Source organism: Cydia splendana, chromosome Z (assembly GCF_910591565.1).
Source record: "Cydia splendana chromosome Z, ilCydSple1.2, whole genome shotgun sequence".
In the NCBI taxonomy this organism is placed as follows: Eukaryota; Metazoa; Arthropoda; class Insecta; order Lepidoptera; family Tortricidae; genus Cydia; species Cydia splendana.
In genome coordinates this window covers 3,049,891-3,069,041 of record NC_085987.1, presented here as the reverse complement: position 1 = coordinate 3,069,041, position 19,151 = coordinate 3,049,891, and the positions used below count along the sequence as shown (strand labels likewise).

The 19,151-nt window shown below is 40.1% G+C and overlaps 1 protein-coding gene and 1 long non-coding RNA gene across 2 annotated transcripts; one reads left to right on the top strand and one right to left on the bottom strand.

Annotated features, from left to right (window-relative positions):
* Positions 1-1,731: 1,731 nt before the first annotated feature.
* Positions 1,732-13,134, bottom strand: LOC134805019 (dual specificity protein kinase Ttk-like). Its single transcript, XM_063778303.1, has 7 exons — positions 12,600-13,134; positions 10,153-10,583; positions 9,235-9,380; positions 8,075-8,235; positions 2,859-3,046; positions 2,461-2,608; positions 1,732-1,973 (listed from the first exon to the last, which is right to left on the bottom strand). Exons 1-7 carry the CDS (start codon positions 13,054-13,056, stop codon positions 1,765-1,767), a joined length of 1,740 nt encoding a protein of 579 aa, XP_063634373.1. The 5' UTR covers positions 13,057-13,134; the 3' UTR covers positions 1,732-1,764.
* Positions 13,135-15,521: 2,387 nt separating this feature from the next.
* Positions 15,522-16,902, top strand: LOC134804643 (uncharacterized). The gene is made up of 2 exons (XR_010146164.1): positions 15,522-15,812; positions 16,826-16,902. It is a non-coding gene; the product is annotated as an uncharacterized LOC134804643 (long non-coding RNA).
* The last annotated feature ends 2,249 nt before the right edge of the window (positions 16,903-19,151 follow it).

The following is a 19,151-nucleotide window of genomic DNA, read 5'->3' as shown; positions in this document are numbered from 1 at the left end:
TTATGGTTATTACAATCACTTTATTATATTTTGTGAAATTATCCGTACAATATGTTAATTTACAAATTTACACTATCAAGAATTGGGGCCCAATTGTATGAGCAAAGTTGACACCAACTGTACAAATGAATAAATAAAGCTCAAAGACCGGTGCACACCGGATGCGTGTGCGTGAGACGTGCACGCGCGCGTTGTAATATACAGATCCTTATGAGAGCCGGCACACGGCTTGCGTGACGTGTGCGTGCAAGGCTCCAACATTTTAACGCACACACACGTGCACGTCTACGCCCACGCAGCCGATGTGCTCTGGTCTGAACACTATAGCTGTGTGAGGTAGTGTGGCGGTGCAACTGTGCTCTGCTACCTCGCACTTCTAAAGTCGATGTATATTGTATAGCCTAAGCCCTAAATCCTATAAATTTTCTCTTAAAATAAATAATTCTAAATATCTAAATTAATATATTTATACTACATATTAAGTTAAAAGGTGACGACACAGGTTATACTAGATTTTTACAATTGGATGCCGAGCCGGTGCACAGTTAGCTTAGGATGGTATTACACCTGTCCAAATTCTTGGTACAATATGCATTGCGTCGCACTCTCTCATTAACCTTTTGAACGCCAAACGGCGCATCCATTTGCCGTGCCACTGACGCCACGGGGGTAAAATTTAGTTTTGTGAATAAATTATGCCAACCTAAAAGTGGGGTGTTTTTCAGTAGATTTTCATCAAAAAACGATTGACGTCAAATGCCGTCTTTGGCGTCGTTGTCACGATTTTGCGTTGACGCCAATTGCCGTCTGTGGCGTTCAAAAGGTTAAGCAAAATGTGAGACGCAAAAACACATTGGACCAAGAAATTGGACATGGTGGAATACCACCCTTAGCTACTCCTCTAATTTCTGGGACTCTTTAATATTTTGCTAACGCTTAGCAAGCCTTCATCTAGCACGACTTGCCGCGACCAGCGCGACTCCATACGTCAAGTCGCGCTTAATGCCAAGTTATGCTAGACGTCCGGCCGCAGCAATGTAATTAATTTCATTATTATTTAATATTTTACATTTAAGGCCTGTGCACGCCGGCTGCGTGTGCGTAGACGTGCACATGCACGTGCACGTTGTAATGTATAGATCCTTATGAGGGCCGGCACACCGCTTGCGTGACGTGTGCGCTCACGATTCCAACATTTTAGCGCACGCGCAGATGCCTAAAGTCTATTTTTTTATTCGGTAGACTAAAATGACATTTCATACTATGAAATGTTATTTTATGTTCATACTAGGAAATGTAATTTTAGTCTACCGAATAAAGAAATAGACTTTTGTCTAGGCACGCACAGACGATGTGCTCAGACCTTTATTTTTATTATTCTCTCATTCTTCATTTGATATGTAATAACGGGTTATTTTTTTAAACAGTCTGTACACCTATGTATATGATAAAATCAAGCAGGTATTTAGGAGTCAATACTACGGCCAAAAACTGTGACCTAAAGAGAAATACCAGAGGATTGCATCTCATTTTGATTAGCCCTTTGCCGCCAAAGATGTCAACTGACGCGCGCGGCTACGGCAACAACCTTCGTGCATCGCAAAGTTCACGATAACGCCACACACGATAGGCGCGTCGTTCAAAGGGTTAAACGCCGTATGTAAATATAAAAATAATCAGACAAAGGCTGGCGCCTGCTCCTTCATTCGTACACAAAAATTCGCAGTATATGAGGTAAGCGATAGTTCAACTAACCAAAACGCTTCACTCCTCATACACCTTAGCCTTCTGTAGCAACGCGAACTCCTCCTGCGACACGACAGGCCTCAACTTGTCCAGTAACGTGTCGGGTAAGGGCCTCGTGTTGTATTGGAGGTGCCTCATTTGTAGGAGCTGTGTGACGGTGGGCCGGCTGTGGGCGTCGTAGCGGAGGCAGCCTTGGAGCGCCGTGATGAGGGATGGGGGTAGTATGCCTGCGAAAATGGAGGGACGGTTATTAGAACTGTTTATACATTTTATTACTGCAATACTGAGTCTACTCACAAGAGGAGCGTATGTGAAATGTAGAAAGCAAAACAAGAATTACTATTTCAAGTTAACATGGTCTGCATGGTCATATACAATATAAATACTATCAGTACTTCTTTCTTCAGCGTGTGTTCGCCCACCGTTGGGCCGTTGGGTACTATCAGTACTATCACAGAGTAAATAATAGTACTATAATATAGGTACAGAAGGTCGCGTCTATTACGACAGATATGACCGCAAGGTGGCGCAAGCGCGAACAGGCGTCCGTTCCGTAGCGATGCGCGGTAACTACTACTGCTAGACACCAAAATTGGTGTGGCCGCATGTACTTGTAGCGACGCGACGAAATCGCGGAGTGAGCCACGCCTGATACTATGGAAAACGGGGCATTCATCATGATAATATATTTGTTTTTATGAGTTATATACTTACAGTCGACGGGCGGGTACGCGATGGTATGGTTAGGGTCCCTGATGGTGACCAGTTTCACCATGGTGGTGAGGTGCGCGAAGGGCGTGTGGCCGTATATCAGGCTGTATAGGATGCAACCTAGTGACCATACGTCCGAGTAGAACGAGACCTGGGGAAAATAAACATTATTTCTTTAACTAACATTATTTTATAAAGAAGTCAATGTTCGAATGTAATTGTAAAAGTTATTTGAGTCAATAATAGTTAAAAAGTAATAGATTAAGGGCCAGTTGCACCAACCAAAATTGACGGACTGGCCAACACCAGTCAGCAGCGAACTATGAAACTTCTCATACAGTAAAATTTTACACGAAAAATGGTACACGATAATGAGAGCAACGAAACTTGATAGGACCCACCTTGAAGGGATGGTCGCCCTCTCCGCCCAGCGCCTCGGGGCTGATGTAGGAGAAGGTGCCCTTCCCGCAGGAGCGGACCACGCTGGTGGCGTCGCCGGACACGGCCGACGCTATACCGAAGTCGATCAGCTTCAGCCGACCCGATACTAGGAGGAAGTTGGCCGGTTTTAAATCTGCGTGGACTATTCCTGTGGACAAATGATATGTTTAGACTTTGTAAAACATTACAAATCAAATCCAATTAACGGTATTAACCTTTTGAACGCCAAGAACACCTAAAGGCGTCGTAACTAGTGTTATGGTTATGTTACGCTGTAAGTAACCTTCACACTTTCAATTACGGTTTACATTAGCTCGCTTGAGCCCGGGAACTTGGCGTGTTAAAGACGTTTTTGTTTCTGACATAAGGCGTTCAGAAGATTAGACATTTATCAATTCTACCACTATGAGGTGAGATAATTCCATTTAGGGCAAGGTGGTAAATGGCCATATTGCATACATTACAGTTATTGAATGAGCGAACGCGAAGTGCGGGTGAAACATCTTTGTTTCAGCTTGGGCAGAACGCTTTCGTATGCCCGATCGTTCCCCATTACGGGTTGCATGAACCTTAAAACCAACATGATACAGCCGCTTTTTAAACGACATTGTTGCTTTGGCACGCGCTATACACGCGAGCTGACCGCTTGCACAAAAGAAACAATGGCTTTTGTTTAGCAGATTCGGGTCTTAGGCGTAAAAATCATTTGAGAAAATTCGTTCTGTACATCCGGTACTCTGTGAGAGTCAGGATGGCGGGTGTACCTAGATAAAAATAAACAAAAGGCATACCATATTTTAGTACCTAATTTGTACTATTTGGTACCTCCTTTAAAAAAATTAGTACCTCACGGTATTTAAAGTTATTACCAAAAAACATTCTGACAGTCAGAATGGCGAGTGTATTTTATTACGCAATTATCCCGCGATTGTTGATAAATTCTATAAAAGCCAAATTTTAGTACCTTTTTAGTACTTTCATATTCAATTATAATTTGAGCCACTTTATTTGTGGTTTCCGAGTTTTACTCATTTTACATTTTACATTGCTATTATAATTTTGCAGGCGCTTCAATTTTTCACCGTATCGATTTCGTTTTTAAGAAAAAACGCTACGCTACAACTATTGTTATCACGCCAGGATTTAGTACCTTTTAAGTTTAATTTGTTACCTTTTCACGTTTAATCTGTTAAGTTCATTTAACTATGAAAATTACGTCTTACAAATGGCCAGGCGCCATGTCAAAGAATTCTTGCTATGAAAAAATTCTGCTCTTCATTGTGGTTGTAATTGTGTACCTAATACCTACTCTTAAGTATATGGTGATTATTTAATAAAATAAAACCCGCAAATTATGTCTGTTTGTCGGTATATTAGTGTGATGAATATACTTCTTTGTGGGATCCCGTTGATGTCCTTTTTAGGGTTCCGTACCAAAAAGGTACAAAAGGAACTGTCCGTCTGTCCGTCCGTCTGTCACATCGCTAAATATCTCGAGAACTACTGAAGCTATCGATTTGAAATTTGGAATGATTATTTGTTTATTAATTTTTAATAATTATGGAAAATGCCCAATATAAAGAGGGGGCAAAAATTACAAGTCTAGTTACTAGGTCGACTGGGATCTGGGATATCATTTGAAAGCGCTCGAATTGAACATTACAAAACATTTTTTTTTCACAGTGAAAAAGAATTTACTTTTGAAAGAAAATGTGAAAAACAAAAACTATTAAGATCAGTGTGGCCAAAATCCGTCAGAGAAGTAAATCCGTCCAACAACATTTGCGGCTATTCTAACATCCATAGATATAATATACTTACTAACAACAGCGGGCCTACCGCGAAAACCAAAATTCGCAAATTGCGATGATCTTTCTCTTTTACTCTCTTTAAAACGTAATTAGAGTGACAGAGAAAAATGCCCGCAATTGACGAACTCCGATTTTCACGGTTATAGCCCAGTATGCACTTGCTGACTCGATCGACAAAGCAGAGAGCATAGTTAATACCAGACCAGTAGTCAAATACAGATAGCGCTCAGTCGCCAGTAAATGAAAAAAAACGCCATTAAAGTTAAGGTGCGTTCCGAACTTGATATCGAGCCAAGTGTGCTGCTCTGTTTTGTCAAAGTCAAAGTGTTTTTATTTGTGAGTATATGTCAAACTGATTACAGTGGCGGTAAATAAATATTTGTAGCACTATACCAGTGGTGGGCAAACTTTCTTCATGGGGGGCCAAAACTTGAAGGAATTTCAGAGGAGGGCCAGATTTACAGCAAACATTTATTTTTATTATATTGCTGGCCATATACATTTTTTTAAATGACCGGCGGCGGGCCAGATAAATCCTTTCGCGGGCCGGACTTGGCCCGCGGGCCGTACTTTGCCCACCCTGCCTGATGGCGTACAAAAACTTGAATTATTTCCTTACATACTAACATGCGAAATAAATTTACATAATTTACATTTGTGAAGTTGGGATGAGCCGATGTAAGTTAGGCCACAGAATAAATAATAGTACTAGGTACGGTCAGCAAAGAAAGTGGTCTACCACTTTTCGACCCTTATCAATCAGATGATAGAGTCACTTTCTTGGCTGACTGTACAGAAGACTCACTCTCTAACAAAACGCATCTGTTAAGATCAGCACAGATATGGCCGCTAGGTGGCGACAGCGCCACGCGCGGCTTATGGCTTTCCCCAAAATTGGGGTGGAACGGATGTACTTTTAGCTACCTGTAGCAAAGCGACGAAATCGCGGGGCGAGCCACGCCTGGTTAGGCCTTAATAATGGCTTACTTAGACGATGCGAGAACTCGCATGCGAGTTTCATTACATTGCGGTTTTTGATCGGTCGGTTGAATTGGATGTAACCAACAGTCCGCAATGTAATTAAAATCGCATGCACGCCATTTATTATATGTATTGTTCGATATGCATGTTTATCGGTATTTTTATCCATTTTACACTATAAGCTCTTGGTGAGAAACTATGGGTGGTTAAAATTTGTGTTTACAAAATTAGCGAGTGGACAAATCCGTCAATTACGAAACGGGAAAAATCGTCATGTGCCGGTATTTCCCTATTTCATATATTGCCAACCTTTTTTGATTTTCTCACTTAGGTAAGTATAACTCATATACTCATATATATCATTAAGTAAGTACAACTCTTTCTTTATTTTTTATTCAGGCAAACACTAATATGCAGTGATGCGAGATTTTTACTGAATTGTCAAATTTCTCATATAAATGCGTGGTAGCTTTCGTAGACCAACCTAAGATATCTGTGCTGTATTATTTAAAATTAAAAAGTAAGTAGATATTATTTTTAAACTGTTTAAACTTTAAAAATAGGACGGATTTGCCCCAAAAAATATATTTGGCAATGTGTTGGCAATAAAATCTAAAATTAACCTTAAATTGAGTTCACTAAGGTTTAGTTTCGATTAAGGGTATAGTGGTATTTGTGTTCACTTGACGTACCTACATGTTTGTAATACGTAACGATACAATAAAAATCGTTGATTGGCGGAAATGCCCTAAACCCTAGGGAAAATCCGTCAACTGACATGTCTTTAAAAAAAAACATATTTAAATAACCAGCAGTACTAGGAGTTTAATATGAGTACCTTTATATAGTTAAATAAATGCTTAATCTATTACAGTGATAAGGTTTAGTAAATATCATCATAGTTATGACCGACCAAAGTGAACTTATAAAAACTATGACGGAAATGCCCTCATTGACCTTACCCCCCGTTTTGCGTAATATTCCCTGTTGGGCTCGCTTTCCGTGCCATATTCATACTCAGACACAGCGACCTTGTCAGAAGAAAAACTATACCAAGACGATAGAACGGATAGAAAAACATCATGTAATAGTTAAATGAAATTTTTGCTTGTAAAAGGTATGTATTTCATTCGTACCTATGTATTCTTAGCAAAATTAACGGGATCCCACAAAGAAGTATATTCATCACACTAATATACCTACAAACAGACATAATTTGCGGGTTTTATTTATTTGATAATAATAATAATTATGTCTTTCCCATCACGGAACAATGGTGTTCCGGACCTTTGGGTAGGCGTGCGCGGAGCCGAAGCCAACACGTAGAGGCCCTTTTGACACTTTAATGAAATGTAAGGGGTACACCGAGCGGAGGCTGCCCTTGCCCGTGTCATGGGACGCACGCAGAGGCAGCACCCGCCAGGGTGTAAGGACTATTGAGAGTTGATGGAATCTAAAATGAACTAGGTTATTGGGTGAAAGCGATGGACTAGGAACTGAGCTATGGGGTAAAAAACCGGACGCCTGCCTAATAAAACGGTATGCAATTTTATTTCCGGCAGACGGTGACTCGCCCTCACAAGATGGGCCCCCACAAAAAGCGACATCTAGGATGGCTCAAGGGCAACACCGGTGTGAGCGGCTCAGGGGTGTCGAGAGGTGTGCGCCGCTTTCTACCCAGTGGCTGTTAACAGCCACTGTGCCAACTCGCGTCTTATGCATATTTCACTTCCACCCCTGGAGCTTATAGCTCTAACGACTCCACTCTGGCCGGCCGGCTAAGGCAAGCCAGAGGCAGAGAATCCTAATAATAATTATTATTATAGTAGAATTTTTTGACATCGCGCCTGGCCATTTGTAAGACGTAATTTTCATAGTTAATTGAACTTAACAGATTAAACGTGAAAAGGTAACAAATTAAACTTAAAAGGTACTAAATCCAGGCGTAATAACAATAGTTGTAGCGTAGCGTTTTTTCTTAAAAACGAAATCGATACGGTGAAAAATTGAAGCGCCTGCAAAATTGTACTAGCAATGTAAAATGTAAAATGAGTAAAACTCGGAAACCGCAAATAAAATGGCTCAAATTATAATTGAATATGAAAGTACTAAACAGGTACTAAAATTTGGCTTTTATAGAATTTATCAATAATCGCGGGATCATTGCGTAATAAAATACACCCGCCATTCTGACTGTCAGAATGGCGGGTGTAATGTTTTTTGGTAATAACTTTAAATACCGTGAGGTACTAATTTTTTTAAAGGAGGTACCAAATAGTACAAATTAGGTACTAAAATATGGTATGCTTTTTGTTTATTTTTATCTAGGTACACCCGCCATCCTGACTCTCACGTTACTCTGCGAACCAAAATGTTGGTCATACCGTGCTGGTGTATCTGCTGCACGGCGCGCAGCATCTCCTCCCAGTAGTGCAGCACGAGCGCGGGCGGCGCGCCGACGCGGTGCGCGCGCAGGAAGCACGCCAGGTCCGTCTCTCCTGCCTCCATAACCAGCCGGAGGTAGCTGTTCGCACGATCGTATTCACTGAAACGTACAAACACGACATGATTTTTATTAATTAATACCATTTTGTGGCATTCGGTGTCGAGACACTGGGGCCGTGGGGTCCAAGCGCTCATGTTCTTTTTAAAGAACTGTCAAAAAAGCTGGCTGATACTACCGGTGACCAGAGAGCTGGCAGCTTTCTCTCACAACGCATTACTATTGCCATTCAGCGAGGGAATGCTGCCAGCATCTTTGGCACAATGTCGCAGGGGCCCTTTTTTGGATTTATTTTAATTTAGATTAGTTGTTCTTAATTTTAGTTTTTAATCTTTTTGATGTTACTCATCAGACTGTATTATTTTTGCTGAATAACCAATTTGTATTAAGGTAATAAATGTTTGTACAATCTGTTATCGCCGAGCCGAGAGCGCCAGCTATACCTAGCTTTCTATAGTTATATTATGGAAGTAGAAGTGAAATTGCGTTGTTCTATCACAGTTCATATGGAAACCTTTGGTCTTCAAATAAATCTGCTCAATGTTAGAGTAATATTACTTTGTCAAACAAGAAAAATTTGGGCCCAAAAGAATGTTTGAAAATGATTCTAATTTAGCTTAGAAGATTTGACCTACACTACTGACAATTAATCAAACAAACTTATATTGATAATATATGTATAAGTATTTTACATGTCAACACATTATATCTATTGGGGCTATTCATAAATTACGTCATTTCAAATTAGGGGGGGGGTCTGGACATCGGATGATGATAGCATGACGTAGGAGGAAACGGGGTCATTCGAAGCATGATTTTTGGATGATTTTAGGGGAGGGGGTCAAAAATCGATGACGTAATTTATGGACCGCCCCTAATACGATCGCACGTAGTAATTTTATAAATTAAATATTATTTTATCTACACGGTAAGTTAAATGACAGCTCCAAAAGGAATAGAAAGAAATAAAAACATGGTTTTCTATGTTTACTTTCTTCAAGATCAGTCGGCACTCGGCAGATATGTGTGTATGATACTCACTACTCGTATAACTTGATGACTCGGTCGCTCTTCTGCAGGTTTCGCAGCACCTTCACCTCATTCAGGTAGCCTTGCGCCATCTCGCGGTCCGTCGCTAGGTCCACGCATTTCACTGCATACTCGTGTGATGTGCTGATTTCTAATACCTGACATAAATGTATAATTTTAATAAATCCTTATTCTACTAACAGGTAAAGAGGCATTCCACGATAATGTCGCTTACGAGACGTCATTCTTCTATCAATTCTGAAAATGGTGAAAAAGCGATATTCGGTAATATTTCATGAGTTTCATGACTTGACTAACAATTGCTTGCTTAGCTTGGTATATTCTCGAGCATTCCACATTTGATTGAAGTAGCTGCCATACAAGGCAAAAGCATTCCGTAAACGACATTCTCCTGGAACGCCCCTAAAATACTTAAGAAGATAGGTACGCTACATAGACAACTGAGAGCTACTAGACAATTTATAAAGTTATTAAAATGTACATATTTTATTTAAATTATTATTTATTTATTTAATCGTGTGGTGTAACGATGTACGCAAATATTATAACTTATTTGCATATTGAAACGCAATATAAAGCATTAAATTAACATGTTAATTTAACATTTCGTAAAATCCCTTTCCCCTGCAGCTCAAGGCTTAAGGCTTAGGATTTCATATATTAGAGAACAGTGGTGGGCAAACTTTCTTCATGAGGGGCCAAAACTTGAAGGAATTTCAGAGGAGGGCCAGATTTACAGCGAAAATGCATTTTTATTATATTGCTGGCCATATTATACATTTTTTTAAATGACCGGCGGCGGGCCAGATAAAATCCTTTTGCGGGCGGGACCTGGCCCGCGGACCGTACTTTGCCCACCACTCATTTAGAAGATGGTATACATGAAGCATCATTTCTACTTGAACTCACCTTAAACACCTCACTGGACCCTCCCATACCAAGTTTCTTAATGACCATATACTTTTTTCCTTTTATATTAATTGTCTTAAACTGTATTTTGGCAGAGTTTTTCGGGCCTGCGGGCTGTGATGGTGTCGCTGCCACGGACGGTGTTTGTGTCTGATGTGTCGGCTGTGTCCCTTGTGCCTGATGTGTCGGCTGTATCCCTTGTGCCTGATGTGTCGGCTGTATCCCTTGTGCCTGATGTGTCAGCTGTGTCCCTTGTGTCTGCTGTGTCTGTAGGGTAGGTTGTGTCGGCGTCGGTAGCTGGGTGGAGGATGGGTGAGAGTCAGCTAAGACTTCGGTGGGTGGGTGTACTATTACACAGAACGGTGCGACCTCCCTTGGTGTAGGTGGTGCCATTGATTGAGGTGGGTCTTTGGCTGGTTCTGGGAAAAGACCTGTCAAGGTAAAAGTGTCATATTAATTATTAAATTATTCAAAATTGGATTCAAATTCAGAATCAGGTTTATGAAACTATAAATGTATTAAAATTTCGCTAACATCTATTGTATAGCTATTTTAATTATTTCAAATTACATTTTCAATACTCCAAAATGTACAATGGCAGTAAGGTATGAAACAAGTTGGTATCGCAGCCCAAACATAGGTGATAGCAGCCCTTTTAATAATTTATTAATAACCATACCAAAGTATTCCAGACCTTATCTGAATCATGCCGATAAAGTGACAGCGTTCTTCGTGACATATCAAAGGCACTGATTCAAATAAGAAACACTAGATTAGACCCAACTAACAATTTGAGGCAAAATTTAGGTTTATACGACCAAATTTTATGGTCGTATAAACGTCGTATATACGTTTATACGACGCGATTTGGGCGCAGCTTATTCGACTTAAAGTCGTAAAAATGTTGAGTAATGGTCGTGAAAATACCTATTTAGTTGCATAGTCGTCGTATATGCGTCGCCGATTCGACACTTCGTCGTATAAATAGTAACTACTACGACGCTTATTCGACTTAAGGAAGAGTAGTGGTGATAATTACGATATTTATATGACTTTAAGTTGAGTTATCGCCGCTTAAAGGTCGTATAAATAGCTTATTTCTCAACGCAAGTTCCGCGTCGGCTTGTGTCAAAAATGACACCAATATTAACAGCAAGTGGTATGAATTTGTATCTTTGAAAGAAGGTATAAGTAGCCATTTTTTTTAAGTTGGTGGTTTATGAAATAGGAGACAAAAGTGTATATAATATCTGTAAACTACTGCGCAGTTAAATTTACTGATGATTGCTATATAAGTTTATAACTAATTGTTGATGCCCTTTTAAAATCCTTACTTATTTAATTATTTTGATTAACAAATTATTAAGCAGATGCCTTATGCGACAGTTATACAACTTGAGGTTCTATAATCTACACGTTTGAATTGGAATGGTCGCCATAGCTTTACAAAAGTTGTATAAAAGTTAATTTTACCACATCTATTCGACTGTTGGTTAAATAGCGGTAGTATAATAGCACTTTTGCTACTTAAATATGGATAGCGATCGCCATAATAACAGTTAGTCGACTGTCCTAAAAAAGAACACTTTTACGACGTGTAAGCAACTATTAGTAGTTTAAAAGTCGCATAATGGACATTCATACCACAAAATTGTCGTGACTACGACATTATTACGACCATAATAATGAGGACCTCTATGCGACCAACTGTCGTGTAAGAAAGTTTTATAGGAGTCGTCGTGATACCTACTATACGACTGTCGTATAAAATGGTAGAATAAACGTTTATTCGACCTTGCTATACGACAATAAGTTTACCGACTATTAGTTGTATAAAATGGTAGAATAAACGTTTATTTGACCTTGCTATATGACTATAAGTTTCACTGACTATTTAGTTGTATAAAATGGTAGAATAAACATTTATTCGACCTTGCTACACGACAATAAGTTTATCCGACTATTTAGTTGCATAATGCACCATTAGTCAAAATGACGACTGTTATGCTACCTTTATAGTACTTCGAGTCATATAGCTACTTGTTATACGACTAAATTGTTTGTTGGGGACATTCGTTAGCAGTTATGATTTAGCTATAAGTAGCCTATGATTCTGTGAATAAATCAGTCTAAGTATTCCGGTCACAAGAATACTTAATAACATCAGGCAAAGGTACTATATAGTTTATCAATTGTCAATGTCAATTGAACAAATTAGTAGAGCCAAGCGAACTCTGCAGGGCATTTGTAATGACAAAAGTGTGCTCGAGCCATCATTAATGTCAAATTTATATAAAAGTATGACATTTTCAATGACACTCACTTTATTCTGTTCATATCGCTGCAAAGTTAGCGTAGGCAGACTCTATTTATAACATAAGCGCAACACAAACATTTGTCAAGAAATATAACAGAGTTTAAAACTAATAACACATAACATCACTTACACCGGGCACTTTCCTTCTTCTCAACAACCGGAGCATGTTTTTGAGCATTCTGAAGGCTCTCTACGGTCACCGGCTGCGACGTGGAAGCCTCGATCGTCGGCAGCACGTCCACGCCAGGGAACCTGTACGCCTTGCTAGACCGAGAGACGTTCTCCTTGTTACTAGCTCTCTCCGCTTGAATCGGTGTACTTTCTGTCTTTTTCTCGACGGGAGCTTTCACTGCGCTGCGATTCTCAGACAAAGGAACTTTAACACTACTCTTAGAGTCCGTGGGTACTGTCTTTGATTGGGTCTTCTTTGAGTACAAATCAAATGAACTACTACTGTCGTCCGAAGAATCACTCGAGTCGCGTCTGTTTAACGTCAATGGCAGCGTCTTCAAATTAGCAATCAATGCCGCCATGGGCATCGGTTGGAATTTTATTGATTTAGACGTAGAATTCGCTTTGCAACTCATGATTGCAGACTCGAACACAAATTTAAATACTAAACTTTTATAAACGTTTTGTTTCGTCCGTTGGGTTTTCGAATCACATTTGACTTTGACAAGTACAGTGCGTGGTGCTAAAATGCTACCACAGACTATAAATAAAAACATTTTGGTGACATTTACTAGAGATGTACACGTACCAAAAACTCGAATCGATATCGATATTAAAGTACCGTGCTAGTCTCGGAGTAATTAACATTGGTTATATCCTCTAAGGTGCTAGTGCTACCACGAATTATAAAAATAAAATGCTCGCTTTTGAAAATTGTAAGGTATCTATAAATTTCCAAAAATTATTTCGTTTATTTTATGAAAGCTTCATACGCATACGCGAGTAACTCCAGCTCATGAATCTACTATTTTAACTGGATAAGGCATGATGGGTGGGGGGAAATGAGCGAACGGGATAGTCTTATGTATCTTTCAGTAGGAGTAGCCGCGAAAGCGCTATTATAGTTTGTCCTTGTCACACTCACATTTTATTGGTTGCCCGCCTTTTTTTTAGTATGGATTATGGTGGGCAACAAATGAATTCGACCAATCACAGTGTTGCATTTGCGTATGTTTTGTCTAGTGTCCGACCGAAACATGTTTTTTTGCCGAAACCGAAACCGAAACCGAATGTTCGGCTTTGGCTCTAGTTTCGGCCGAAACCGAAACCGAAACTTTAGTAGACTTGTTAAAATCGTTGAAAAAATGACATAAAACCGCTTTTACACACATATTATGGGGCTTTCAACACCCAATGTCCTTGAAATTGATGTTACTTAAGCAGTTTTTTAAGAAAATTACTAGAGTTAGACTAAGATAATTCTGCAACGATTTTGATAACACACGTAGTGCAAGTGCAAGTGTTATTTTAAACGTCAAAACTTCTATGAAATTATAACGTATAAATAACATTCGCACTAGTAGCACTGCGTATGCTATCAAAATCATTGCAGAATTTTCTTGGTCTAACTCTATTAATTCACCAGTCAAGCTAACATGTAGATACAGGGTCAACCAAAAAACGAAACCAAAAACGCGAGCGCAGCGAGCGCGAAATTTTTTGTTAACAATTTCGTAAGGCCGGGTACCGATCTTCACCTGGGCCTAAAAGTCCGAAGTGCCCCAGTGAGGCGAACTTTCATGCGAAGTCAAAGCCGTGCTTCAGGCTTCAGGATAAGTAGTTGAGCACAGACTCCAACCAATGTCCATTGTATTAAAAAGCGAGACCGCAGGCCGAGCATGGCGCAGCGAGGCCAAAGGCGAAGCTGAAGTAGAGGACATGTGGAACACAAACCAATGGTAAATTGAGGTAAAAAGTGAGGCTACGGTCGAGCATTCGTATGAAAAACTGTACTGGGGACACATTTAAAGGTTTTTTTCTTCGTTTTAATCAATATACAGCTGTTCAGCCTCGCAAAATATTAACTATTGAGAAAATCAACATTGCGGCACTAGTTGAGCGTATCCTTTAGCCTCGCTTAAAATTTGCCATTAGAGGTATAGTTGGTCAAACCAATTTGTCAGTCAGTAAGAACCAGGAAATCTATACTCATCCTTTTCTTTTGGGTGCTAGTCTAAGACAAAGATAGTATGATTCTCTCTGTCTATGATTGAAAGTCTTTTGACAAACTATAGATAGGAAAATGACTGAATAAGTGAGTGCATGAACAAGAGCGAAAAAGACATCGTTCGACTCGGGCCGAGCTGGTACTCGGCCAACGGCTACGTGCGACAGTGCTATCTCATTCACTCCAATACAATTTAGACAGTGTGCGCGCTATAGGTATTGACAGCCTCTTAAGACTGCGTCGACTGTCCAGTGGCGCCCTCATTAGTGGAATTGTGTTTTATAATAAACCAATTAATTTCTGTACCTATCAATGAATCAGTATATATATGTAGGTATTAATATTGTTCTCCTACTTATTCCCCAACTTTTGGTCTTTGTCCGAAGTACCATTTCGTAAGTTTCGGCCCGGCCGAAAGGTTCGGCCGTTTTTTGGCCGAAACCGAAACTACAGCCGAAACATGATTTTTTGGCCGAAACTGGCCGAAACCGAAACCGAACCTTCGGTCGGACACTAGTTTTGTCCCTCACGGAGGCACGCGTATACCACTTCTATACGATCCTACCTTCTATGCTCCAGCTATATGTGTGTCGAGTGCAATTAAAAGTCGTTGTAAGTGGAAAGGGGTTTATCGCTCCACCCCTCATGCCTATTAGATTCATGTTTATCATGAATTCTATAGTTGGTCAAACCAATTTGTCAGTCAGTAAGAACCAGGAAAACTATACCTACTCATCCTTTTCTTTTGGGTGCTACTACTAGTGTAAGACAAAGATAGTATGATTATCTCAGTCTATGATTGAAATGAGACAGTCTTTTGACAAACTATACTTGTAACTGGCATTTTAATTTATCATAGATTATTTTGAAATATTCTTCAGTTCTGTCATATCACAATTGGCATTTAATTTCCGAAAAAATAGAATAACGAAATCAAAAATCGCACTGCTTAATGTCTTGATGTCCTGGTTCTGCTTAAAACATTTTTTTTAATTCTAATTAATTTTAGCAGGCGGTGAAGGATATTCGGGATGCCCGTGTATTATGGAGGTTTCGTGGGAGGACCCCAGGGCGGAGGGTATTGCCTCTACTCTTATGGGTGTTGTCCTACGACCGGCGGCTGCCCCGGATGCGGAGGAGGATGCTGCTGCTAACGACTGCCAGGTACTGCGGGCCTACTGCCAATACAGACGTTCGCAAATATCGGGCATCTTTCTCTTTTACTCCAATTAAGGCGTAATTAGAGTGATAGAAAAAGATACCCGCAATTAGCGAATTTCGGATTGCGTAACTTTTGTAAATTAAAAAAACAGGAGAAGACAGAGAAAGATGGAAAAGACTGGAGGAGGCCTTCACCCAGAGAGGGATCCATATAAATAAATAAAACAAGTATGTACTTCAAAAATACATAGCTAAACTAAAAAGGATATGGAAGAAAAGGCTATAATAATAATAATAACAAGGAGAGCTAGAGCTATATGCTCCAGGGGTGGAAGTGAAAGATGCATAAGACGCGAGTTGGCACAGTGGCTGCTAACAGCCACTGGGTAGAAAGCGGCGCACACCTCTCCACATCCCTGAGCCGCTCACACCGATGTTGCTCCTGGTCGTCTTCGCGACGGCAGTTTCAGGGGCCCATCTAGTGCGCGGCAAGTCACCACCTGCCTCGATAACTTGTGTGAACATTGTTATGGCAGGTGTCCGTACGTCTTTGTAATAACCCAGTCTCATAGTCCACCCAAACTTCAATCCATAGACCGGTATACTGTTCTCTTTTTCTACAATAGTCCCAATGCCTGCTGAGACCGGTTCATGGGTGTCTATTGTAGCACCTGTGAACGGGTTCCAGCAGGCGTTCTACATGACATAAAAGCTCTCCAAGGGGCCTCTACGTGTTGGATCTGTGTCCCCACGCAAGCCTATCAAAAAGCCGGGATTATAGGCCCGTGATATCCAAGGAGATACAAGGAGATAATAATAACTTGTAAATTTTCACGTAAGTGTGACAGGGAGGCAACACTTCCAACGTGGTCTCGAGAATCATACTATCTTTGTCTTACACTAGTACTAGCACCCAAAATAAAAGGATGAGTATAGTTTTCCTGGTTCTTACTGACTGACAAATTGGTTTGACCAACAGATCCAATGCCATAGTTAACTTTTGTTTATATTTGCAGTTACCAGACGACGCTCGCGTGGTGGAAAACGTCCACTTCCTCACGTCTTTCTTCCTGTTCTCATTACTAGCTGGCGTGGCCGCTATGGGGTACCTCGGGTTAATGGATGGCGTTTGGGATAGCTTCCTAACGAAGTGTCTTAACGTGGAGTTTAGTATATGTTTAATGAAATTTTGGTGATATATAAAAAAATGAAAATGATGACTTTTTTTTATTCCGATCTCGGTAACGTTTAACGTTAAGGCGTATCCAGACATTAAGTTTTCGCCAATCTGATTAAATTGCCCGATCGAATCAGGACGTGCGGACGCAAACGCCGTTTGGCTCGCCGAATTCAACCGCCAATAATGACCGATATTACCTACCGATAAAATTAGGCAACGCAAGAATATCAATTTGCAACACCAGTATTTTCGTTCCGGGGCATTTTTTCAATTTGGAGGGCTCTGATATCACCATAAATCTAAAATTGGTGATTGAAGATTGACGCCAATTTCATTTCTGATCAAATCGGTCGATTTGTTCATCCCGTCTGGATACCGCTTTAGTCAAGATGTATTTTCCATCGTGCCCACCAGTGCCCACAGCGCGAAGGGCAACTTATTCACACATTTACATTAGCTCCCTTGCGCTCGGGAGTTAGGCGTGTGAGTGATGTTTGTGTTTGACCTAAAGCGTTCAAAAGGTTAAAGGTCAGAAACGCGCACGGGAGCCCCAGGAATTGCAGGAGTCCATAGGCTACGGTGACCAAAACAGTAGAAATAAAACAATGATGTCATCTCCAACCGTGTATTTATTTGGAGTCCCGCCTTACATAACTACAGAACAGTGAGATATGTTTTGTATAATAATGTATTTACAAACGTTAACATAAATATAATATCAAAATACAATTATACTAAATATATGTTACGTTCCAACGGCGGTTCGCGAATTCAAAATGTATTGCCTTAATTACCTCCGTTCTTAAAATTACGCTTGATTCACCTACAGTCGAGGTCAAAGCTATGTTTATTTATTTTGCCTTATTAAAGGAGTAGGTAAGGTGCGATATAGAGATGGGTAACTCAGGAGTGATAGATAAAAAAGATATATATCTTTCTCGTTTCATGAATCACTCTTCTCGTCTTTACGAATCCGAATGTATCAGTATATCCGTACCGCTCACTCCCTCGGCAACGATTTACTAAAGCGAAAGCGATGACTCGGTCGCGCGTCGACCGAAGTAACACGAACGAGCGACAGCGGTCCTTCAGGCGGATTCGGACACGTCATTCGCTATTCCGCGGGAACGAGAAGTAAATAGTATAGTATTTCTCGGTCACGCAGGATGCAATGCAAATTGCAATGATGAGTTATTAATTCGGTTAATGAGTTAAATTGCATTGCATTTAATAAAATGTAAACAAAAAGTAATAAGGTATTTTATTAGGCAAATATACTCTTGCGCATGACAATACGAACCAAATCAAACTTCCTTGTGAATGTACCAATCTATATCCATCATAATACAAAATGAAAATGAAAATGTCGCCACGTTATAATAACAATTCTGTCTCTCTCTCATTCATAAGATGACGCAAAGTCAGTAAGTGTCGATACAGTTACGAGCGGGACAACTGATACACACGGATATAAAGATATAAAAGAGTGATACATATCCCAGTGGTAAAAAGATATATATCAATCTTTTCCCTCTACTGACACATTTCGCCCATCTCTAGTGCGATAGTGTAAACATGTATTTGACGTCGACTATACATTCTAAACCTGAGGCCCTACTGCGAAAAATGTAGGTACTTATGCTTCCTCTATACCTCATTGTCAAAGAGTTATGTTTATCGAAATTTGAATATTTAACGGTAATCAATCAATGAGTTTGAAACCGCGAACTGTCTATACCATAGACCGTCTATGGTAAAAAATATAAAATATCGGAAAACTGTGCAATAACTGAACACAAAGACGTTTCCAAAACTCTTCACTTTATGCCAGCTGTGCTTGTTAAGGTGCATTGTGCCTATAAAATATGTCAACCTATTTTTTATAAATTCCGTGCCACATTTCGCTGGTCAGATTAAAATAACTAAAACACACATGGTAGTCTATGATTTTCACATTAGAAAAATGCATACAAAACAAGGTTTTGGCACATTACTGTGAATAAAACACTTTAGGGCTCTCATATAAGGCTCCCTTTATGGTCTACGCACAAGTTCTGAGGAATTACAGGCAAGCTAAATACGCTTGCCCCCAGCGCCCCGCTCCCAAATGTTTAGAAACAAACAAACCCACGCTGAAAAGCCGCACCCATACAGTCGATGTT

Coding starts and splice junctions, on each gene's coding strand:
- LOC134805019 (XM_063778303.1), bottom strand. CDS start 13,056: ATGAGTTGCAAAGCGAATTCTACGTCTAAATCAATAAAATTCCAACCG. Junction 9,381..10,152: donor GGTCCAGTGAGGTGTTTAAG/GTGAGTTCAAGT, acceptor CATTTATGTCAG/GTATTAGAAATCAGCACATC. Junction 1,974..2,460: donor CGCGTACCCGCCCGTCGACT/GTAAGTATATAA, acceptor CCATTTTCGCAG/GCATACTACCCCCATCCCTC.